This window comes from Schistocerca piceifrons, chromosome 3 (assembly GCF_021461385.2).
Source record: "Schistocerca piceifrons isolate TAMUIC-IGC-003096 chromosome 3, iqSchPice1.1, whole genome shotgun sequence".
Classification (NCBI taxonomy): Eukaryota; Metazoa; Arthropoda; class Insecta; order Orthoptera; family Acrididae; genus Schistocerca; species Schistocerca piceifrons.
Window position 1 is genome coordinate 829,066,837 of NC_060140.1, and position 26,099 is coordinate 829,092,935.

General features: G+C 43.5%; 1 protein-coding gene across 2 annotated transcripts in view; it reads left to right on the forward strand.

The window, feature by feature from the left end:
• The first annotated feature begins 11,852 nt into the window (after positions 1-11,852).
• LOC124789651 overlaps positions 11,853-26,099 on the forward strand; it is a 185,546-nt gene continuing 171,299 nt past the window's right edge. For both annotated transcript variants that reach the window (XM_047257085.1, XM_047257084.1), the window contains exon 1: positions 11,853-11,964. In XM_047257085.1, the coding sequence (XP_047113041.1) occupies positions 11,868-11,964 (97 nt within the window). In that variant the 5' untranslated portion in view covers positions 11,853-11,867. The remainder of the gene's footprint in view (positions 11,965-26,099) is intronic.

Consider the following 26,099-nt stretch of genomic DNA (forward strand, 5'->3'; position numbering starts at 1 on the left):
TGTCAGCCTCCAATTACTGTATCATCCTCAAATGAAATACTTGCTAAATCGCCTCCCATGTTTCAAGCTGTGAACGTGACTGCGTTCAAGGCTTAAGGTGTGTGAATAAAAACGCCTTCAGTCATAATATTTTCGTTTTTTATTAAACTACACGATGCATTTTGGACCTTCTCGGCCCATTGTGGGGTGCAAATCGTTTAATACATAAATTGCATGTGAGGTGAAATTCCTGGTCCAGTTCTGAGAATGTTGGATGTTAGGTATTGTATTTCATGAATCAAGCTACGAAAATATATAAGAAACAGTGGAAAGTAAAGTGAAAATGTTACCAAACAAAGAATGCAGAACTTTTTTAACCTTTTGATGCCAGCATTCGTTGTTTATTCATTCTGTCGTCGTACATCACGTCACTCAAGGCGCACATGTGTTTATACATTTTGAAAATACTTGGCAGATGCAATTTAACATGATATGATCATGGATGAAGTTTATCATTTTGTGTTAGTGTTGGTTCAAATGGCTCTGAGCACTATGGGACTCAACTTCTGAGGTCATTAGTCCCCTAGAACTTAGAACTACTTAAACCTTACTAACCTAAGGACATCACACACATCCATGCCCGAGGCAGGATTCGAAACTGCGACCGTAGCGGTCGCGCGGTTCCAGACTGAAACGCCTAGAACCGCTCGGCCACACTGGCCGGCGATTTAGGGTCTTATCATTGGCTTCGTTATTACATTTGTGAAGGGCTGATAAAATATGTAAACAACTGTGCCCCTCGAGTGACGCGATGTGCGACGACAGAATGAATAAACAACGAATGCTCACATCAAAAGGTTAAAAATTTTCTGCCTTGTTTCTTTGGTAACTTTTTAACTATTCTTTCCACTGTTATTTATTTCAAGTTTCTGCTACCAGTCACTTTTTATTTTATGCTTAATCTAACATAATGCAGAGCGTTTCGAACATGTTCTGTTCATTTTACACTGCAGTGTGCAGCGAGTACACAGAACTGCCGCATTTGGTGTACTGCTAAGCAGCATGTTGTGCACGAAGAGCCGCTGCACTCGCCGTACGTGACTGTACAGTGTGTATTCACAAGCGCCTTCGATCTCGGTCCATTCTTCTTTGAACAGCATGCACCCAGAGGGCCTGTCAGTTGTAACGACACGTCTGCACGTTATTGAGATCTCCTTGTTTAGCATGGGATTCCTGCTTTGAAAGATCGCAACTGTGTAGAAACCACCGTTTTCATACAAGATGGGACAACATCTCATTTCGCTCTGCCAGTGAAATATCTGATGAATGCAATCTTACGCGAATGTGTTACCTCCGGAAGTTTTCCGATGGCCAGCAAGATCACCTGATCTGAATCCATGTGACTTCCGGCTCTTTGGATATGTAAGAGAACACGTTTACCAGGAATTCGTCCGCACTCTACCTGAACGGAAGGCCAATATACAGTTCCACCGGAATTGCTGCGAGCAACTACAATCAAATCGTTTTACAGATTCAGTATCCAGTCGACGTCTCCGATGCTCACATTGAACAAACTGCGTAAGCTTCGTTTTAATAATAAAATCGACATTACCCCTCTCTCACTTGTTTGACCTTTCCATTCCTTACCCATTACATATGGAAACATTTCTATACGTCTTCCTTGCATTCACAGTGCCAGATTTGCACCTAGTGGCCAAAATTGGAACAATTTTTTTTTTGCAGAGTAAATTGGTTCCGCATTAACACAATAAAATATCTACCAAGATTCAATCCCGCACGATAATTACAGCCCACACTGGATCCTCGTGAGTAGCCGCATTTTAGTAATTATAACCATCCAGTGGTTTATCTTCTATTTATTTATTATTCTAGAATGTCACTAGGGCTTAATAAATAGTCATCTTCGAGCACTAAGCTCATTGCTCTTCCTTTACAACAAACGTTCTCCTTCTAAACGTAATGTATACAGATATTTCCTACAGGAACCCATTCACAATAATTAACTTATTAATTAAAAATCTGGTGAATCCTAATGGCTTCTTTTATAGAATAGGCCACTACGTACAAATGGCGAGTGCAATAATCATTCACAATAGATTACTTTATTAATTAAAAATCTGGTGAATCCTAGTGTCTTCTTTTATACAATAGGTCACTACGTGCGAATGGCGACTGCAATAATCAGTAAGCATTCATCAGTGACATGTCTGTTTATATTCCCACAGCATACGATCTACGGTTTTATTATGAAATAAAAATTTGTTTACTATCGACAGATTCGTTCCTATCCAGTTACGTCTTCCTTAATGAAATGTGAAAAGGGAGACTGTTCTCGGTATTACTTCAATCGGGTTTTTAAATTGTACCGTCTTAATACTGCGCTGTCTTCAAGACACAGAGAACGATGACATCGCTGACTGGCTTAAGAAAAATATTTCACAGCTTTACTCTCACCACACTCTAATATGCTATGAATAACTTTATCAAAAAAATAAATTACTGTATTAGCTCTTTCTCATAAGAATATGGCATATTTTTATCCAAGTAAAATATTATTTTCAGTCTTTGTTGATAGTATGCGAAGTTATTTAGCAACTCAGTCAAACAGGATTTATTACATCGTTGACTCATTGCATTAGACTATTTCTCTATTTACGATTTTTCTTCCTTTTGGTTACCGTCATGAACTTTTCTTTTCAGTTGCTTTTACTTATCGAATATTGATCTCTTCGACAATAGCTAGCCGGCCTCAGTGGCCGAGCAGTTCTAGGCGCTACAGTCTCGAACCGCGCGACCGCTACGGTCGCAGGTTCGAATCCTGCCTCGGGCATGGATGTGTGTGATGTCCTTAGGTTAGTTGGGTTTAAGTAGTTCTAGGTTCTAGGGGACTGATGACCTCAGAAGTTAAGTCCCATAGTGCTCAGAGCCATTTGAACCATTTTTTGACAAAAGCTAAATAGTCGTATCTATCTCGCCTTAAAGCTCCGAATAACAAATTAGTGACGAACTGTTATCATTCTTATTAAGCCTTTAATATCTTTGGAATGCTTTTTTTTATTATAAAGGGGCCCACACGAGCAAAGAGTTTGCAGTGATCTGTAGCGTGCGATGTCGCCTGAAATCTGTCGCTCGCCTCGATACGCCACACACAAGTGATTCGCCAAGCAATTTCAGTAAGTATTATCAACGTCACTGTGTGGACACATTCTGGTATGGAAAATTAACTGTCATGTTCAGCAGCAGTTGCAGACGACTTCTGCATACCGAGGAATACTTGCAAAATTTAAATTTAAAATCAACGAGAATTATAATTTATTAAACTGGATTTGAAACGCCTTTCTTGGGAACTGTATGTTACTTTACACATTACATTACATTTTTCACTGACGCCAAATTGGTTGTGATCATCTCTCCAATGTGCCAATATAATTCGTGTAACGTTCGTTAATCCTCCGTTCGTATTTAGGGTTCCATGTCTCAATCGATAAAAGCTAGACCCTTTTAGGATGACTTCGTTGTCCATCTGTCTCTCTCTCTCTGTCTGTCTGTACGACTGTTAAAAACCCTTCTTCTCAGTAACGGACAGACGTATCAAGTCGAGCGTTATGCTATATACTTAGGTCTATGGTCCTTTGGAGGTGCAAAACATTGAAGTTTCTCAGGCAAGGCAACCAAAAGATACGGCCATTTATGTCACACATTTTCATACTCGAAAACTCACTCATCAAAACCCATAGCGTACTTCCTGTTGAGCAAGAATCATAAAACTTGATAAGAAGAAAGGTTTCACAGTGCTACTAAAGTAAAAACTCCGAAAATTGTTAGTGTGTAATTATGTCACACATAAAGACCTTTTATTTGGTCATTCATCATCCAGTTTCAAAGTAAAATTAAAACGTTCTCTAAAGTCATGGAATTACCGGGACCGATACCTTGTTAGTATCAATGTCGAGTACCTCGATTCCCGGGATGGATGAACTGCCTCTGTACAAAACAGCGACATCTACTTGCTCCTGGCATTTTTTTATTCATTGGTCTTATACAATGAAGAGCCAAAGAAAATGGTACACCTGCCTAACATCTTATAGGGCCCCCGCGAGAACGCAGAAGAGCCGCACATCCGACGTGGCACGGACTCGATTAATGTCTGAATTAGTGCTGAAGGGAACTGACGCAATGAAACCTGTAAGAAAATCCGTAAGAGTGGAGATCTCTTCTGAACAGCACGTTGCAAGGCATCCGAGATATCCTCAATAACGTTCATGTCTGAGGAGTTTGGTGGCCAGTGGAAGTGTTTAAACTCAGAAGAGTGTTCCTGGAGCCATTTTGTAGCAATTCCGGACATGTGAGCTGTCGTATTTTCCTGCTGGACGTGAATGGATGCAGGTGATCAGACAGTACGCTTAGGTACGTGTCACCTGTCGGAGTTGTATCTAGACGTATCAGGGATCCCATATCACTCCAACTGCACGCGTCCCACACCATTATAGAGCCTCCATCAGTTTGAACAGTCCCCTGCTGATGTTGCACGGTCCATGGATTCATGAGCTTGTCTCCATACCCATACTCGTCCATCCGCTAGATACAATTTGAAACGAGGCTCGTCCGACAACGCGACAGTCCATTGTCAGTGATGACAAGCCCAGGCGAGCCTTAAAGCTTGGTTTCGTGCAACAATCAAGAGTACACGAGTGGGCCTTCGGCTCCGAAAACCCATATCGATGTTGTTTCGTTGAATAGTTTGCACGCTGACACTTGTTCATGGCCCAGCATTGAAATCTGCGGCAACTTGCGGAAGAGTTGCACTTCCGTCACGCTGAACGATTCTCTTCAGTCGTCATTTGTCCCGTTCTTGTAGGATCTTTTTCCGGCTGCAGCGATGTCGGAGATTTGATGTTTTACCGGATTCCTGATGCTTACGATACACTCGTCAAATGATCGTATGCGAAAATCCCCATTTCATATCTACCTCGGAGATGCCGTGTCCCATCGCTCGTGTGCCGACTATATCACCACGTTGAAACTCACTTAAATTTTGATAACCTACCATTGTAGCAGCAGTAACCGATTAACCGACCTAACAGCTGCGCCAGACATTTGTCTCATATAAGCGTAGGGGAGACCGCAGCGTCGTATTCTCCCTGTTTACTCATCTCTGTACTGAATACGCATGTCTATACCAGTTTCTTTTGCGCTTCAGTGTTCACTAATTGCCTGTATTTACACAATTTACATGATGTCTCTATAGAGATGTTTTCAATAGCTGCAATACTGATTACCGTAACTATTCGAAAATAAAAAGATATTGCTACGACCACTTTTTCCTATCTAAAAATATTTAAAACAAAACTCGACCTCTTTAGACGTTGCCTCCTATTTAACGGAACTGCACTAAGATTGCAGAAATGTCTGGCCTCCCGTAACAGATTTGACACTACCGGCCATTAAAATTGCTACACCACGAAGATGGCATGCTACAAATGCGAAATTTAACCGACAGGAAGAAGATGATGTGATATGCAAATGATTAGCTTTTCAGGCATTCACACAAGATTGGCACCGGTGGCGACACCTACAAAGTGCTGACATGAGCAAAGTTTCCAACCGATTTCTCATACACAAACACCAGTTGACCGGCGTTGCCTGGTGAAACGTTGTTGTGATGCCTCGTGTAAGGAGGAGAAATGAATACCATCACGTTTCCGACTTTGATAAAGATCCGATTGTAGCCTATAGCGATTGCGGTTTATCGTATCGCGACATTGCTGCTCGGGTTGGTCGAGATCCAATGACTGTTAGCAGAATCAGAATATGGAATCGGTGGGTTCAGGAGGGTAATACGGAACGTCGTGCTGGATCCCAATTGCCAGTCGAGATGACACGTATCTTATCCGCATGGCTGTAACGGATCGTGCAGCTACGTCTCGATCCCTGAGTCAACAGATGGGGACGAACAGTTCGACGACGTTTGCAGCAGCACTTAAGACCATGGCTGCGGATACCCTCGACGCTGCATCACAGCCAGGACCGCCTGCGATGGTGTACTCAACGACGAACCTGGGTGCACGAATGGCAAAACGTCATTTTTTCGGATGAATCCAGGTTCTGTTTACAGCATCATGATGGTCGCATCCGTGTTTGGTGACATCGCGGTGAACGCACATTGGAAGCGTGATAGTATGGGGTGCCATTGGTTACACGTCTCGGTCACCTCTTGTTCGCATTGACGGCACTTTGAACAGTGGACGTTACATTTCAGATGTGTTACGACCCGTGCCTCTACCCTTCATTCGATCCCTGCGAAACCCTACATTTCAGCAGGATAATGCACGACCGCATGTTGCAGGTCCTGTACGGGCCTTTCTGGATACAGAAGCACATTCTCCAGATCTCTCACCAAATGAAAACGTCTGGTCAATGGTGGCCGAGCAACTGGCTCATCACAATACGCCAGTCACTATTCTCGATGATCTGTGGTATCGTGTTGATGGGCAGCTGTACCTGCACACGCCATCCAAGCTCTATTTGACTCAATGCCCAGGTGTATCAAGGCCGTTATTACGGCCAGAGGTGGTTGTTCTGGGTACTGATTTCTCAGGATCTATGCACCCAAATTGCGTGAAAATATAATCACATGTCAGTTCTAGTATAATATATTTGTCCAATGAATACCCGTTTATCATCTGCATTTCTTCTTGGTGTGGCCTTATCAGTAGTTATCAACACACAAGATCCAAAAATCATTCGAGTTAAAGAAGTCTAAGAAGCAATTAATTCACTAAAACAAAAGGGTTAATTGCAATTCAGGTGACACCCTCGAACTGTGGCTTGATTCACGAGGAATGTTTCTGTGTATATCTTTTTACAGCTGCGCCAGGCAAGTCATCCGATCGTAGACAGTTAGTGCTACCCGAGCGAAGCTGGGGCAGGTCGACAGTAAGTAAACAATTGATCAGACAGAAACAGTAGAATTTTCTAATTTTTCACCTACGATTCCTCTGACAGCAACAAAAATCAAATTTAACGACTGTAACAAAATACGGAACGACTTAGCCACTGCCTCCTCTTGGAATACCGAATGCAAGCCGTTTAAGGCTTGAATAAAAGCTAAGTAATGCCCCTATCGAATATAAATTACTCCTCAGCATGTAAGTACAAGATTAGTGATTAATTCCGAACCTCGATGCATCTTTGAAATACCTAGGGCTAATGTTAACAAGTGTCATGCAATGAAATAAACACTTTATATCAGTGATAGGGGAAGCGGAATGAGGCAGATTTATCAGGAGGAATCTGGGCAAGTGTCGTGTATCTGTTAACAATACTGCATACGAGAGCCTAATCTCTTCGCTGCCGAGGTATACATGATACCTCTAGGTCTTTTTTTCTTTTTTCTTTTCTCGTGGGCGCTCTTTTTATGGGTTGTGGTACCACGTACAACAACCATAGCGCCTGCAGCAGCCCACTTTTCCGTCAGAGGCCAAGAGCAATGAAGTGAGTACTGACTGCAAACTTCGGATTCTGCAACTGCACAGCTTGTCTCGGCGAAATAAAGGTAAAGACGTTTCTTTTTGTAAGTGCTTTGTCACATGCTTTAATATAGTATTAAAAAGTACAGGAAACACTATGGTAACAGGAAACTGTAAATTATTGTTATAAACGATTTGCAAGCTTCAAACCTTTGGGTATCGTATACGACACTTCGGTACTCAATGCTGCCTTTGTTTACGTTAGTAGAAGTGAGGTTATATTTTTCCGCTTTGTTTCCATGCTTGACTGATGAAGAGACCATTGAATTGGACAATAGAACTAATCCAGATGAGTCTGAAAGAGTTCGATGAACCTGGTAATGAAGATGGCCCTTGAGTGCAAAGACATGAAATTGAAGAAAGGGTATCAGAAGAGGTAACCGTGCTTCTTGCTCACGTCAGAGAAAGATATGAGTTCTGGAGGCTTAAAAATGAGGAAAAATAACTGTTTTATTAAAGTAATTATTTTTCCCACTAGATACTTTATTTAGAAAACTTTTGTTTAAATATTTTGAATTGTTTTCTTAGAATTATTGAAAGATTGATAGCAAGTATGTAGTTTGATCTATCTTGAATCTGCAGAAAATATGAACAACATGTGTAATGTTTGACTCCAGAGCAACATGAAACCGTGTAGTTGTACGTATAATTGTTCCGCTTAAGTCCCAAGGTATCACATATGATACCATCTACAAAAAATTCACTGTGGCTTCAAAATTTTTTTTGAGGCTCATTCATTGTTAACTAGCATTAACGCAAAGCAATTAACACAAATGTAGCTGATTTGCGCTTTTAATATGTGCTAGGGACTGAAGAAGCTGATATGATCAGGTATATTGATCCACATTTGGAGCTATAAGCAAGTAGGCAAGGCATTAAACAGGCAGTGTTGAATGATATCTAAGATGTGCTATATACCAAAGAGTAAGGAAGCGTTTTAGGGAACTTAAACGTGACTCTTTTGTCAAAGGGTGACGTTTCTCTCATAAAACTCTGTTGGGTAAATTTAGACAAAGTATGTTCGATGTAGACTATGTAGTAATTTACCTGCCTTTGTCACATGTCATGAACAGATCGTGGGAAAAATGTAGCAAAAACTAAGCCTGCTACAGAGAAATAATTTCCCGTCCCCCGCACCCCCTAGCGCTCTGCTGATGCTATACAGTTGTCCAGGTTCTCCATTTCCTTCCTACCTTATTCAGAAAGCAATTGTGTGTGTGTGTGTGTGTGTGTGTGTGTGCCGCTTAATATTAATATGGAATGTACAATGCGTAAATGAAACATTAAACATCGTTACGGTCATTTTTATCCACGAATGTACCGCGAAGATGAGTTAACTTAAGTGGGAAATAAATGTGAAAATTATTAAAATTCTATCTTTTTTAATTACTTCATTAAATAAGAGCTGAAATCGCACCCATAACATCGGTGAAAAGTAAGTTTCTTATCCCTTTACGCAGGAGATGGTGGGGTCGGGGGTTGGGAAGAGCTGACTCTGTACAGGTATAAACCGATAACGCAGGCGTTACCCATTCACAGGGACCGACCTTTGTCCCAGAGATATAACACTAAGCCAAATGAAAGACCAAACCTGGATCACTGATAGGAGGTTCAGATACGATCAACAAGAGACTGATGGTACATTACCTTTAATGACAGAAAGCCAAAAGTATATAGAAACAGTAAAAATCAGACTAATTGTAAATATTGACAACCTCGACTGCTGCTGAAAGACTCCCCATTATAGGTATATGTGACGAAGATACAGGTGCTAAAAGGGTTATGATGATGTGATATGTAAGTTGAAGACAATGAAAAATATAAAGTCTGAGGAAGATTTTGCGTTGTTACTTTTATGCACTGATACGACAAACCAAAAGTGTATCATTCCAGAAAGGAAACAAAAATAATACACTGAAGATCCATTTACTATAAAAGGCGAATCGTATCTAAAACGTGAATAAATATGGATTGTCCGAAGGAAAAGCCTTTTGCATCTGCAAAGCGGAAAACTGAATCTTATTTACGAAAGTTGTTACGGAAAAAACATGATTAAAGCTAGTGGAACAAGCATGAATAGTGCTGGTGTCTATGCCGAAAAAAAGGGAAAAACAGTTAAAAATTTTGTCAGAAACAATGACTTGTGTAATTATTTCTAAAGAATGAGTAATTGCCGAACAGTAGGCTACAGACAGGCACCGGCATACCAGGTTAGGGTGCGGGTATGACAGCAGCGGCAGAGACGTCCGCCAGAAAGGTGACCATCTGCTTCTTTTTTTTTTATGCATAAAATAGCTGTCGGTTGAAACGAGTAGAGTTCGAGTGTTACCACTAAACTGAGACCCAGACTGAACAGTACTACGAGTTAACTCAAGAAACATAAAAATAAATACTAAGTTCCGTTGAGTTACGATTCCTTCACGTACATACGATCGAATAGGCTAATTACTAGTGACTGCGTTTATTTTCGAATATTTTTTTCAATTTAAAAGCTCTGTAAATCCACAAAAAATTCTACTGAATATTTCGGTATCACCGTTACACCAATCAAGAAAACTGTGTTCTTATAAATCGAGTTATGTTAACAGAATGTATTACACTACAACAGTTCTTTTAAAAAGTTTGTTGAAAATTTCTCGTTGCAGAACACTAGTAAACAGAGTCGTAAAACTACCATAGGCTGCCACAGACTATCGATAAGTAAGCGCTGCCTACAGTTATTTTCCTAGTAGCTTCCTTTAGTTAAGGGCGCACCTGTGTTACCTGTATGTTAGGTGTGTTGCATAGCTATCAGGCGTTACCTTATAACGATAGCTTTCTTTACGTATTCCGTCACTGTCTTATCATATTTCCATAAAAACCAGAAGCGATGAACTGTCTAGAAACTCATTAAGGATATGTAAAGGGCTGGGTAACCTGTAGAACAATTTTGTACCACATAGCTATCCTCCTATAAGTTACTTAAAAATAAACAGTATTTTTAGCAAAGCTGAAATTGTCAGTTTTTAGTTCTGGTTTTGTTCGAAAATTATTGATCTGCAACGAGAAACAGACGGATGTTGTAGTTAAGATACAGAAAACAATACAGAGTTATCATACAGCGCTAGGAAACGCAATTGCCTCAACAAAAATGTAAAATAAAAATAAAAACCGCAAAACAAAAATAATCAGACATTGCTTGAATACCTCCTCGAACTTATATAAAACATATTTCTGTTAGTCATAAACAACTTTCCCATTTATCGATAAAAAGAGGGAGCTGTTGCCTTTGATCATGAAGAAGAACGGTTGTATTGAGTGCAAAATAAAAACGGTATGTATATCTTTTGTATGTGTATACACAATTTACTTGCATCAAACGTAATTAGTCTGGTTACATTAAAGTGCAGAAGTTAGGCGATCAACTAATTTTTATTACTTATAAAATTTAATTTATATTTTGTAAGGATATAAAATATACAATGGACTAACACTGAATGACGTGCGGTTCTAATTATGGGGAAAAGAAACAAAAAAGAAAAGAGAGGTCCTCAGCTCCCAGTTCCTCCTTTACACATTCATTTACATTTCTTTCCCTATCAATGGTACCAAAATTACGGTAATCCTACAACTCAATACTTCATTTATGTACTGTACCAAAACTACCCGACCGTTGTTTTGGTAGAGCATAACTCTACTTGTAAACCATTCTCCTAAAACAATTTTAACGTCAGGTTATTTAGGAAATAAAAACGTATTTATTTGGCTCGAATTCGTGAATTAATGTCCTGCGGCATAATTTAGGTCAACTGGAAAAGCAGTAAGGTTCCGAAAACAATCCTACACTTAGAACGTGGAAACGGCAAATAGAGCAAATGTCAGACCTTACTATTGATGAACTATTCTGTGAGAAACTGGCAATGTCCTCACAATGACGCAGAGCTATTAGGGCGGTAAGACGGTGGAGCCCATTACTTCGCGCTTACTGACAGTGACCAGTGGACCGTGACTCCTCGCTGCCATTTATCCGCCCCCCGGCCGCCAAAGCTTTATCACGTTTCCAGGAATGCAGCTCAGCGTTCGGCGAGCGCTAACGCTCGAGTGCCGGCACCCACGCCGCGGTCTCCCCTCTTATCGGAACGGAGCTAATAATTCTAGCGCGATGACGCGGGCGGCCGTTGTCGCCGCGCCGGCTCGCAGATTGATTCTGCGTAGAACAGCGCGTGGCGCTCGCTGACGCCCCCCACCACCGGCACCAGACACCGCGCATGCGCGGGCCGGGAGCGCGCGCGGTATTTAAATAGTGCGCTGCCGCGTGCGCCAGCCACTACCGCCGCCGCCGCCGCCAACCGAGCAGCCATGAGGAGGTCTTCCGCCGTCAGAGCCACAGCTGCGATGATGCTCGCCTTTCTGGCGGCCGTCTCTGCCGCCGCTGTCATCCCCGCACCCTATCCAGGTAGGCCCGTGCCTGTCTGCAGCCTACTATTCGGCGGTTACTTATTCTTTCGAAACTATTACACGATTCATTACTTCTGACAAAATTTTTCGCTGTTTTTCCCCCTTCCTTTTATCGATATAGGCAACAGCACTAATGAGGCTTTTTTCGCTTTCTTTAATCATGTTTTTCTGTAACAACTTTCGTAAATAAGATACGCTTTTCATTTCACAGATCCAAACGCCTTTTCCTTGCAGTAATACAATAATTACGTTTTAGTTACATTTCGCCTTTTATAGTGAAAGTATTATTGTGGCTCTTTCTTTTCCTTTCTGGAATGATGCACTTTTGCTTTTACATGTGATACAGACTAAACACAAATCCTACCATACTTTGTACACCAATAAAACGTTACTTATAATTACTCTGCCCTGCAAAATCTTCATTTCCTCCCACGTGGTCATAGTAAACACAGATTTCGCAGGACAGGCGAGTAACTGTAAGCAGTATTTTATTCAAGTAAAATTAAAGGTGTGAATTATTTAGAATCTGTAATAATTACACGTAAAAACACAAAGGAAGGTAGTATCCACTGAAGATACCTTCAATACAAAATATGAAACGGCATCATAAACGAAAATGAGCATTATGTTGGAGCCATAAAAAGGCGTTTGGATTTATAAAACGATTATTTATACATTTTCTGAGAAAATTGGTCATGCTAGAAATGTGTATAAATCGATACCAGATTACAAAAACCTTAGCATTTTAGGGTTTCCAACAATCAGTACTAGATTAACGTGCTGAAGCTAAGATGTGGAGTACTAACAAAAAGTACCAAGTCACTGCATTCACGACATTGCATTCCCCCTATTCTCTAGTCCTGGGGATAGTTGGGTTCCGTTCATATCTGACAATCTATGTACAGTTTATCATATAAGCAACTGCTACCGCATGATCATTTCGAATGAATGTCATACTGCATGCCTTTTCAGTATGGTTTAATTTTCTAGGACTATCTCGGCATTAGATACTTTGAAAGTAGACGGGGAGCAATTAGTGTTATGTGGTATAATGGTGATTCTATATGGTACGTTTCTGCTTGTTCAGTTGTCATTTATGCCCCTACTTGTTGCCCAAAGCATAATGCATTTGTATTAAGAACAGAACTGAGTCATTGTTTTACTTGATAGTCCTGATAACAATGACTGATAGTAAACGTTGGAGCGCATTGTCTTCAAAAGTACATAATCAAGTAAGAACTACCTGTACTGTGAAGAATGCAACTTGCTTATTATCGTGCCCTGGAAACACTAATATAATTATCGCAGTAATTCTTTAAATTGTTCAGGATATCTCACAGAACAGTTTACGTACAGATATTTTCATTTATTTAATACATATTTAAAAGTATAATAGCTATGGTCCTGTTTCACACAGCGCAAGGAATGTTAAGATGAATAATCAAAAGTTTCTGAAACTTTCAGCTGCTAACTAAAAAAAAAAACTTGTTTATCGATAAAATAATTAAAGTAAATCCGTTGATATCAAACAGCCCATGTTTGATTGGTTATTACTGTTTCATCTAAGCTCCACAGATGTGATCTAAATTATTAGTAGACTATGGAGATCAATAATTCCGTGAAAAATTCAGTTAAGCACAAATGAAAGATTTGTGACCGCTGGATATCTCTCTTATTCTTCTAAGAGTTCAAATCTGATGATAATGTATTTCATTAATTATAAAAGGAACTTTATTTAATTTAGAACATCAATTTGAAGAATATCAGTTATAATAAGCCTGCTTTACGATATTTAGTGCATCCGACTATTTTACTTTGCGCAAGCCATTTTAACGACCGGAAACGCAAAGAAAGATACTAGAAAATGTCGATCTTGTTTCTAATGATTGACATAAAGATAGTTAAGTGAAACTGAAAAAAGGAGGAAAGGTTAATAATTATGCATCAGGCATCAATAAAAGTACAACAAAAGTAAGGAAATTATTGGCAGTCCGTTTTGATTGTGGTCTATAACGCTAAGTGATAGATGACTTCATAGTTTTTATTCAGCTGTTTCATTTTTGGTAAGTTTTCAGTCTGGGATATATTGCAAATTTCCGCCCATTGGGCCGCCCGGAATGGCCGAGCGGTTAAAGGCGCTACAGTCTGTACCGCACGACCGCTACGGTCGCAGGTTCGAATCCTGCCTCGGGCATGGATGTGTGTGATGTCCTTAGGTTAGTTAGGTTTAAGTAGTTCTAAGTTCTAGGGGACTTATGACCACAGCAGTTGAGTCCCACAGTGCTCAGAGCCATTTGAACCATTTGAACCGCCCATTGTAGTTAAGTGGTCCTCTAGTATCTCCCATGTATGACGCCTATGATGCACTGTTGCTGTCTCTAGATGTTTATTTAACATATATATTTTCAGAAGTCCGTACATTTTCTAACAATATTGACTATGTTACCTGAAGATAAAATATAGTATTGCTTATTGTATGTTTGTGGAAGCGCTGTGATCATCAATGCACCCATTCACGCGCCCTCCAGCACCCTCAGAGGACGCTGTTCGTGGTGGCAGCCGCAGCATCGCTGTTTTTGTTTGTTGTTGATGCTGCAGCGATGCCGCCGGTGATGTTGCTGCGGCCGCAGAACGTGTGGACAATGTTCGAACTTCGTCAGCGCTACTCTCACAAACATTCAGGTTGAAATGCCTCTACCATCGCCATCAGTCGTTGCACCTGTAACACTCACACACTACTTACAATGTAGATTGTCGGTAGAGACCCTGAAGATGGGTACCCGCTAACTCACGCTATTAACGGACTGAACTCCATCTACGAACCGAATTCTGGCCGCGAAATTTGTTAAAAATTCTGAAAAAGAAACCCGGTATTACCATGAGGGGTCACCACTTCAATTAAGTAATAAAAAATAAAAACAACACAGGTAAAGAGATGCTATTCATCTGCGCATCACAATAAACTGCTGTCCGTGAAACCGAGTTCTCAAAACTGTAAAGCAAACTGTGATGTCACCGCCAGACACCACACTTGCTAGGTGGTAGCCTTTAAATCGGCCGCGATCCGCTAGTATACGTCGGACCCGCGTGTCGCCACTATCAGTGATTGCAGACCGAGCGCCACCACACGGTAGGTCTAGAGAGACGTCCTAGCACTCGCCCCAGTTGTACAGCCGACTTAGCCAGAGATGGATCACTGACAACTACGCTCTCATTTGCCGAGACGATAGTTAGCATAGCCTTCAGCTACCTCATTTGCTACGACCTAGCAAGGCGCCATAGTATTTGATATTATTTTATATTGTGGATATAACATGTACCGTCAAGAGAGATGTTCTACAATTGCGGATTAAAGTTAAGTATTACATCAACTACGTACTTTATTTGCTACTATTTATTCCTTTAACTGTTCCAGACCTCACGCCAATCTGCGTGAGCTTTACGCGTGCCTTTCGGCTTCCTCTCATTGTGACTTGGCTGTCTTGCCAAGTCACAACACAAACAACATAAGTCGGTTCTTGAGGTCGTTCTTCGCTCTTTCCATTTCAGTTTCCTCATAACTGACACTGCCGTCGGAAGTACGGGAGAAGCATGTTTTACAAACTGATATTCAAACTCAGATAGTGCTATTATGATGAAGCATAACGTTAGACTGAAATATTATGGTGATTCGGAACTTCAGGAAAAGTATGCTGCATGCTAACAAGGAAATTTAGTTAATAATATCAAAAAAATCGTAAATATTGTTTGAAAACAAGTAAAACAAAATATCTGCAAAGTGGAGTATCATTCATTACTTTTACTGTTTTACGGTGTAACGAAAGTACGTTTTCCGAGCACTGTCCTCGCGCATTTCTCACACCAGAGAGAGCAACATTATCCCTTTCTTCCAGCTAGCTGTTCATTCATTCTTTGGAGCTCTTCGCAGCAATTTTCTTGGCAACCGGGAAATGAAAGGTCTCAGTTCAGAACTGAAGAGAAATATTCAACACTTCTTTTCACGCGCAGTTTCACAACGAATAACACGACATTCAACAAGAAACATAACGTTACAATGAAATGAATACCCATAGCTGCATGCAGGCGTTCATATAAATCAACGGTAAGAGTTGAATATGTGTGCCCCGACTGGGACTCGAACCCAGGAGCCGGCCGCTGTGGCCGAGCGGTTCTAGGCACTTCAGTCTGGAACCGCGTGACCGCTACGGTCGCAGGTTCAAATCGTGCCTCGGGCATGGATGTGTGTGATGTCCTTAGGTTAGTTAGGTTTAAGTAGTTCTAAGTTCTAGGGGACTGATGACCTCAGATGCTAAGTCCCATAGTGCTCAGAGCCATTTCAACCATTTCGAACCCAGGATCTCCTGCTTACATGGCAGACGCTCTACACCTTTTTTTTTATGTTTAGTCGTTGTGGACGTCACATGACATCCGTTCAACTTCGTTGTTGATCCCTTCATTCAATTTTTTTTTACTTTTTTTTATTTTATTTTTTATTACAGAGGCCAACCAGCTCTCTGACAGAACACGCTGAGCTACCGTGTCGGCTATCCCTCTGAGCCACCAAGGACACAGAGAGGATAGTGCGACTGCAGGGAATTACCTCTGGCACGCCTCCCGTAAGGCCCACATTCCCAACTTATTGTCCCGCACTGTAGTCATAGTGCCCCCTGCCCATTATACTCATTACTCGCGGCTTTTTGCCGATTCCCGTAAGAATTTGGGCACTGTTTGTGCATCCGCACAGAAGACGATAGTCAAATGGCTGGTAAGTCTTAACTACACACACACACACACACACACACACACATATATATATATATATATATATATATATATATATATATATGGTTCAGATTAGGCGAATGTTGTGGGCAAGACGACATCGATATTTCATCATTATCCTCCTCAAACAACTGTAGCACGATTGTCGCTTCACGACATTGATAGTTATCCTGCTGGAAGATGCCACCATCGTAGGGAAATACATCAAGCATTGAAGGAGTGTAACTCAATAAAGCTCACATAGCCCACGGCTATAATGGTGCCTTTGATTAGTACCATAGGTCTCACGGAAGGCCAGATGAATGCCCCCATAATGTTGCCCCCATCGGCCAATTTCCCTGGCGTGGTGAGTATTTCGAGCAGCCGTGCGCCTGAATGATGACGTGTCAGGAAATGACCGCCTGCTGTAATAAGAAACCTGACTCTTCAGACTATTTGGCACGTTTCCATTGATCCACTGTCCAGTCTCCATGATCGCGTGCCCACCGCTGTCGTCAGTTACGATGCCCTCAGGCCAACTTGGCAACTCTATAGGGATCACCTGCTGCGCAGCCCATGTTCGACAATGTGCTCTGAACAGTGCTCTCCATACAACTTCTGCCTGCACCAGCACTGTACTGCGTCCTCACATCTGCCACAGGTCGCCGCTTGTACTGTTTGTGATGAGGCGTGCGTGTGGAACACCTTGCCGCCTACTCGTGGTCTCGCCATGCTTCAACAACTTTCCACAGATCTCACGACAGTAGCACGCGAACGGCCGTCAACTTCGCCGCTTCGAGATCTTTCCATGTGTCGAGCCATTAAAACCTGCCTTCCTCAAAGTCATTTATGTCCGTGGATTTGCCCTTTTGCGGCCCGTATCACAGCTAGAATGATTCCTCATTCATTTCTGCTCCACTTCTATACTTTCCTTACCACGTCGCGTACCCTCACCGCGACCAGGCGGCATTCATTCTGGTGGTGGTCACTGGCCATAGTGTTTTGCTTCATTGATGTATTTTAATGTGAGAACGTATCCTACAGTTTCTTGTGGGTATGTACGTACATTTACATCTACATCTACATACATACTCCGCAGTCCACCATACGGTGCGTGGCGGAGGGTACCTCGTACCACAACCAGCATCTTCTCTCCCTGTTCCACTCCCAAACAGAACGAGGGAAAAATGACTGCCTATATGCCTCTGTACGAGCCCTAATCTCTCTTATCTTATCTTTGTAGTCATTGCGCGAAATATAAGTTGGCGGCAGTAAAATTGTACTGCAGTCAGCCTCAAATGCTGGTTCTATAAATTTCCTCAGTAGCGATTCACGAAAAGAACGCCTCCTTTCCTCCAGAGACTCCCACCCGAGTTCAAAATGGTTCAAATGGCTCTGAGCACTATGGAACTTAAAATCTTTCGTCCCCTAGAACTTAGAACTACTTAAACCTAGCTAACCTAAGGACATCACACACATCCATGCCCGAGGCAGGATTCGAACCTGCGACCGTAGCGGTCACGCGGTTCCAGACTGAAGCGGCTAGAACCGCACGGCCACACCGGCTGGCCCCACCCGAGTTCCTGAAGCATTTCCGTAACACTCGCGTGATGAACAAACCTACCAGTAACACATCTATCATCCCGCCTCTAATTGCTTCTATGTCCTCCCTCAATCCGACCTGATAGGGATCCCAAACGCTCGAGCAGTACTCAAGAATAGGTCGTATTAGTGTTTTATAAGCGGTCTCCTTTACAGATGATCCACATCTTCCCAAAATTCTACCAATGAACCAAAGACGACTATCCGCCTTGCCCACAACTGCCATTACATGCTTGTCGCACTTCATATCGCTCTCCAATGTTACGCCCAAATATTTAATCGACGTGACTGTGTCAAGCACTACACTACTAATGGAGTATTCAAAAATTACGGGATTCTTTTTCCTATTCATCTGCATTAATTTACATTTATCTATATTCAGAGTTAGCTTCCATTCTTTACACCAATCACAAATTCTGTCCAAGTCATCTTGTATCCTCCTACAGTCACTCAACGACGACACCTTCCCGTACACCACAGCAAACAGCCGCACATTGCTCTCCACCCTATCCAAAAGATCATTTATGTAGATAGAAAACAACAGCGGACCTACCACACTTCTCTGGAGCACTCCAGATGATACCCTCACCTCTGATGAGCACTCATCATCGAGGACAACGTACTGGGTTCTATTACTTAAGAAGTCTTCGAGCCACTCACATATTTGGGAACCAATCCTATATGCTCGTACCCTAGTTAGGAGTCTGCAGTGGGACATCGAGTCAAACGCTTTCCGGAAGTCAAGGAATATGGCATCCGTCTGATCCCTTCATCCATGGTTCGCAAGATATCATGTGAAAAACGGGCGAGTTGCGTTTCGCAGGAGCGATGCTTTCTAAAGCCGTGCTGATGCATGGACAGCAACTACTCTGTTTCAAGGAAATTCATTATATTCGAACCGAGAATATGTTCGAGAATCCTGCAACAAACCGATGTTAAGGATATTGGTCTGTAAACGTAGATAGAATGTGAGCTTCCAGTTAACGACCCTTCCATTCTTCCATTCAATCGTTCAAGCAGTTTTGGCGCAATCAGAAATGAACGTTTCTTTACTATTAAACTACTTTTTTACAGATAAGTTGGCAAATAATTTCGATAATTTACGGCATCTTTTCTTTCCTCTTTCTTGTTCAGGAAGTAAAGAGAGATCTCCGGGTTCCCAATCGTAGCGTAGGTGCGGTACAACGATTGTTATACATTCCCGATCTGGATCTTCCACGTATCCGCCTGCATGTTTCGCGCCAGTCCAACACTTCGCCCTCACGAATGCCACCTGGTTTTCTTAATGCATGTTCTTATTTCGTCGATTTTCTGTCCACTTTTTTTATACGGTCCCTGTTTGCTAAGTAGTCTTTCTCTGTCAATCTGACATTTACAGATTCGCAGAAGTTAACGATCCCTCTGTATTTGTAAGCAATACGTTCGATGATTGACCACATCTCCCAGCCACTGAGAGCTTCAAAACCATACTACTAGAGATGTTTCCGCTTTCCTGTATTTTGCAAGTTTATGACTTCTCTATTACTTTTCTGTGCCTAATTTATACCGTCTTATACTGACACCACCTCCTTTTGTTGCTATCGTCCCAACGGCGACAACTGAGTTTACTTCTTCCACGTCTTTCCAACAACTCTGAGCTCATCCCCGAACTTTGTGCTAACTCTTAACTCCTTAGTCTAGTTGGTGTTGATGTTAAGCACCACCGTATCTGCCTTACTCTCGAACTTCTACCCTGTGTCTTTGAAGTTATGTAAGAATATGCAGATATTACAGTGAACTCTAAGCCCCAGTCATAAAATAAGCAGACTGCCTACATAAAACTTATGGCCACTTGTATAAGTTGTAGTAACGTATTGTGGTTTCGCTATACCATTGTACACTACCGCAAAAGAAGGAAATGACAAAGAAATCGTATGTCATTACTGAGTGGGTCTCCTCGCCAACTAAGTTCAGCCATCTAATTGGAAACGTTTCCTTTTTCGCGCAAATGAGAAATATCGTTCTGGAACTGTCATAAGTGCACCTATTAAGTGTTAATTGCTCTTCAGTCCGAAGACTAGTTAATGTAGCTTTCCTGTGCAAACCTCTTCATTTATGGCTCGTAACTGCAGCCACCGTGCATTTCTACCTGCTGTGTGTAGTCAAGTGTTGGCGTCTCTCTACAATGTCCCACGCTACGCACGCACGTACTCTCTCTCTCTCTCTCTCTCTCTCTCTATCTATCTATTTCTCCCTCTCGGCTCTCGGGATGTATTCTATCAACCTATCCCTTATTTTAGTCACATTGTGGCGTACACTTATTTTCTCCCCAGTTCAGTTACCACCCCTTCATAATTATCCGGTCGACATGTCTAATCTTCTGCATTCATATGCAGCATAACATTTCAAAAGCTTTTATTCTCTTCCTGTCTAAACCGTGTCATGACAACGTTTTCTTTCATAAAAGGCTGCACTCCTGGCAAACACCGTCATAAAATACTTTTTATGTTAAAAATGAAACTCCTCCAGCTGTACTTAAGATTTCACATTTATTTTGCTACTAGTTTCGACGTTGCGTCAACGCAATCTTCAGCCCCTACACTTTTATGATATCAATTGTGTGTGGCTGAGTACTAGAAAAATTATACCAGCTGATGTCCCACCATCATTCAGTTTAACTATGGATGTACGAAGGTCATAAAATATTTCCTAGTACTTACATTTATATTCGATGCTAATATACACTCCTGGAAATTGAAATAAGAACACCGTGAATTCATTGTCCCAGGAAGGAGAAACTTTATTGACACATTCCTGGGGTCAGATACATCACATGATCACACTGACAGAACCACAGGCACATAGACACAGGCAACAGAGCATGCACAATGTCGGCACTAGTACAGTGTATATCCACCTTTCGCAGCAATGCAGGATGCTATTCTCCCATGGAGACGATCGTAGAGATGCTGGATGTAGTCCTGTGGAACGGCTTGCCATGCCATTTCCACCTGGCGCCTCAGTTGGACCAGCGTTCGTGCTGGACGTGCAGACCGCGTGAGACGACGCTTCATCCAGTCCCAAACATGCTCAATGGGGGACAGATCCGGAGATCTTGCTGGCCAGGGTAGTTGACTTACACCTTCTAGAGCACGTTGGGTGGCACGGGATACATGCGGACGTGCATTGTCCTGTTGGAACAGCAAGTTCCCTTGCCGGTCTAGGAATGGTAGAACGATGGGTTCGATGACGGTTTGGATGTACCGTGCACTATTCAGTGTCCCCTCGACGATCACCAGTGGTGTACGGCCAGTGTAGGAGATCGCTCCCCACACCATGATGCCGGGTGTTGGCCCTGTGTGCCTCGGTCGTATGCAGTCCTGATTGTGGCGCTCACCTGCACGGCGCCAAACACGCATACGACCATCATTGGCACCAAGGCAGAAGCGACTCTCATCGCTGAAGACGACACGTCTCCATTCGTCCCTCCATTCACGCCTGTCGCGACACCACTGGAGGCGGGCTGCACGATGTTGGGGCGTGAGCGGAAGACGGCCTAACGGTGTGCGGGACCGTAGCCCAGCTTCATGGAGACGGTTGCGAATGGTCCTCGCCGATACCCCAGAAGCAACAGTGTCCCTAATTTGCTGGGAAGTGGCGGTGCGGTCCCCTACGGCACTGCGTAGGATCCTACGGTCTTGGCGTGCATCCGTGCGTCGCTGCGGTCCGGTCCCAGGTCGACGGGCACGTGCACCTTCCGCCGACCACTGGCGACAACATCGATGTACTGTGGAGACCTCACGCCCCACGTGTTGAGCAATTCGGCGGTACGTCCACCCGGCCTCCCGCATGCCCACTATACGCCCTCGCTCAAAGTCCGTCAACTGCACATACGGTTCACGTCCACGCTGTCGCGGCATGCTACCAGTGTTAAAGACTGCGATGGAGCTCCGTATGCCACGGCAAACTGGCTGACACTGACGGCGGCGGTGCACAAATGCTGCGCAGCTAGCGCCATTCGACGGCCAACACCGCGGTTCCTGGTGTGTCCGCTGTGCCGTGCGTGTGATCATTGCTCGTACAGCCCTCTCGCAGTGTCCGGAGCAAGTATGGTGGGTCTGACACACCGGTGTCAATGTGTTCTTTTTTCCATTTCCAGGAGTGTATGTCTCCGTTGAGTGTAGGTGGCTCTACAGGGTGTGTGCACAGTGTAGAGCCATGTTTCTGATATTGAGAGAAACGAGAGGGCGAAATCCCGTGCCGGCTCATAGCCTACTCCTTTCAGCGAGTACCAGCAGTACTGCTGTGTTTGAAGTCATTATCCGCAAGACGTAGAGACCGCCACACCCTCTCACGCCATGAGACTCTGTACCATGGTTTGAAATTTAATGCAGGACAATGACGCCATGTCCGGTATGTACCAAAACTTCTACTCCCGTTAATGGCTAAATATCGGCGTTGACAATTTCTTCTATCACCAAGATTTGAAGCGACTGTCTCTGATTCCAGAGCCGTCGCACAGGGGTGAATTACCGACCGGTTATGATTTGGGTGCGTCCACAGCATTTAAACCTTTAACGCCGTAGATAACAATACAGCGTGGTCTCACGTGGTACGGAATGGTCCGCAAGAGTGATCTCGTCTTTACAGGGAAATAATTGTAATTTGTCTTCCGTACTGAGTACGCAAAAACGGTATATCACGTCTGTGTAAATATTCGTAATACGCTACTGGCCATTAAAATTGCTTCACCAAGAAGAAATGCAGATCATAAACGGGTATACATTGGAGAAATATATTATATTAGAACTGACATGTGATTACATGCTCACGCAATTTGGGTGCATAGATCCTGAGAAATCAGTACCCAGAACAACCACCTCTGGCCGTAATAACGGCCTTGATACGCCTGGGCATTGAGTCAAACAGAGCTTGGATGGCGTGTATAGGTACAGCTGCCCATGCAGCTTCAACACGATACCACAGTTCATCAAGAGTAGTGACTGGCGTATTGTGACGAGCCAGTTGCTCGGCCACCATTCAACAGACGTTTTCAATTGGTGAGTGATTTGGAGAATGTGCTGCCCAGGGCAGCAGTCGAACATTTTCTGTATACAGAAAGGCCCGTACAGGACCTGCAACATATGCTCGTGCATTATCCTGCTGAAATGTAGGGTTTCGCAAGGATCGAATGAAGGGTAGAGCCACGGGTCTTAACACATCTGAAATGCAACGTCCACTGTTCAAGGCGCCGTCATTGCGAACAAGAGGTGACCGAGACGTGTAACCAATGGCACCCAATACCATCACGTTGGGTGATACACCAGTATGACGATGACGAATACACGCTTCCAATGTGCGTTCACCGCGATGTCGCCTAACAAGGATGCGACCATCATGACGCTGTAAACAGAACCTGGATTCATCCGAAAAAATGACGTTTCACCATTCGTGCACCCAGGTTTGTCGTTGAGTACACCATCACAGGCGCTCCTGTCTGTGATGCAACGTCAAGGGTACCTGCAGCCGTGGTCTCCGAGCTAATAATCCATGCTGCTGCAAACGTCGTCGAAATGTTCGTGCAAATGGTTGTTGTCTTGCAACCGTCCCCATCTGTTGACTCAGGGGTCAAGACGTGGCTGCACGATCTGTTACAGTCACGCGGATAAGATGCCTGTCATCTCGACTACTAGTGATACGAGGCAGTTGAGATCCAGCCCGGCAATCCGTATTACACTCCTGAACCCACCGATTCCATATTCTGCTAACAGTCATTGGATCTCGACCATCGCGGGCAGCAATGTCGCGATACGATAAACCGTAATCGTGATAGTCTACAATCCGACTTTTATCGAAGTCGGAAACGTGATGGTACGCATTTTTCCTCCTTACACGAGGCATCACAAGAACGTTTCACCAGGCAACGCCGGTCAGCTGCTGTTAGTGTATGAGAAATCGGTTGGAATCTTTCCTCATGTCAGCACGTTGTAGGCATCGCCACCGGCGCCAACCTTGTGTGAATCTCTGAAAAGCTAATCATTTGCATATCACAGCATCTTCTTCCTGTCGGTTAAACTTCGCGTTGTAGCACGTCATCTTCGTGGTGTAGCAATTTTAATGGCCAGTCATGTATTTATTACGTAGTAATGTAGTGCCTTCCTTCTGAAGAGCGTCACTGTTACACACAGTATTTGCGTAGTACTCATTTTGGATTGATGTCCTGCTCAAGTTAAGCTACACTTCGGAGAAGCTCTAAGTCCATTCGCTAAACGATGAATGTGGTGAGCGAGCGGCGGCAGCGGAAAGGCAGATGGCGAGCTTCGTACTGGTTGGCAGAACGTCGGCCGCGCAAGTAGACCCTCTGACCTTCCAGTTGCCTCTCCACTTCGCTTCCTGTCGCCGTGCCTTGCCGCCCCCTAGAAACACGACTGGCGTCACGCAAACGGAGCCCACGCAAACATAGCGGCAAAGCAGTCGTCTACAGCGGACCGGAGCTGTGCTGTCGTCTCCCGGTATACGCCTGCCGCGCAGGCAACCCCGCCGACTCTGATGTGCCGCGGGCAGCTTCTGTGCCCCGTGCATACGACGGTGTCTGAGCGGAAATAACATACCACATCAGACGCGACGAAATAAAGGACTCGTTAAGGCACTAAGGAACTACATACATAGGCTGAGAGTGGGCACTGAATTAAATCAGTGGGGAAAGTTGAAAATTTATGCCGAACCAAGATTCGAACCAGGGTCTCCTGCATATTAGGCAGATGCTCTGACTACTAAGCCATCTGGACACAGTGGTCATCGCAGCTGCAAGGACTACCCTAGCACGCCTCCCGTCCAAGTATCGACTTATCCACACATTACAACTGTAGTGCTCCTCTCCCTTTAGTCTCATTATTCGCGTCATTTCGCCGATTCCCGTAATAGTTCGACCCGAGTGTGCATCCTTTTGCCTTGATTATATGTGTGCAGTGTCTGTTCTCTTGGACTTCCGCCCCCGTTAGCTGAGTGGTCAGTGAGGCGGAATGACACACCAAAGGGCCCGGGTTCGATTCTCGGCTGGGGCAGGAGATTTTCTCCGCTCAGAGACTGGTGTTGTTCTCATCATCATTTCATCCCCATCTTCGATGCGTAAGTCGCCCAATGTGGCGTCGATTGCAACAAGTACTTTCCCTCGACGGCCGAACTTCCCTGAATGGGTGACTCCCGGCCCACAATGCCATACGCTCATTTGATTTTCTCTTGGACATGTCCGAAAGAACAGACACGACGTATTCAAAGTACACATTTCCAGTCCTCATTTTGGATACAAAATTTGAACCGGCACTGGCTACGTTTCCTTTTCCATCATCACTCTTCTGACTGGTCTGATTCAACCCATCACCTATTCCTCTCCTGCGCCAACCCAGAGCAGAGCTTGCTTTCAACGTCCTCAATAATTTGTTGGATATATGCCAACTTCTGTCTTCCGTTACAGCGTTTACCCTCTACTGCTACCCCATGTACCACGTCCATTCCTAACACGTCTGCTACTGTCCTGTTCCCTCTTGCTGTCAGCGATTTCCTCTGATTCCTTACCTTATTGGGCAACTTAGTTTCCTAAAGCACCACATTTCAAACGCTTCGGTTCTCTTCTTCACCGATTTTCCCACAATGCATGATTCGCTTCCATACAACGCTGTCCTTTAAACGTATATTAGCAGAAATTCTTCCTCAAAATAATGCCCATGTTTTGATACTAGCTCTGACCAGCAATGCTCTGTTTGCCTGTGCCAGCCTGCTTATTATGTCCTC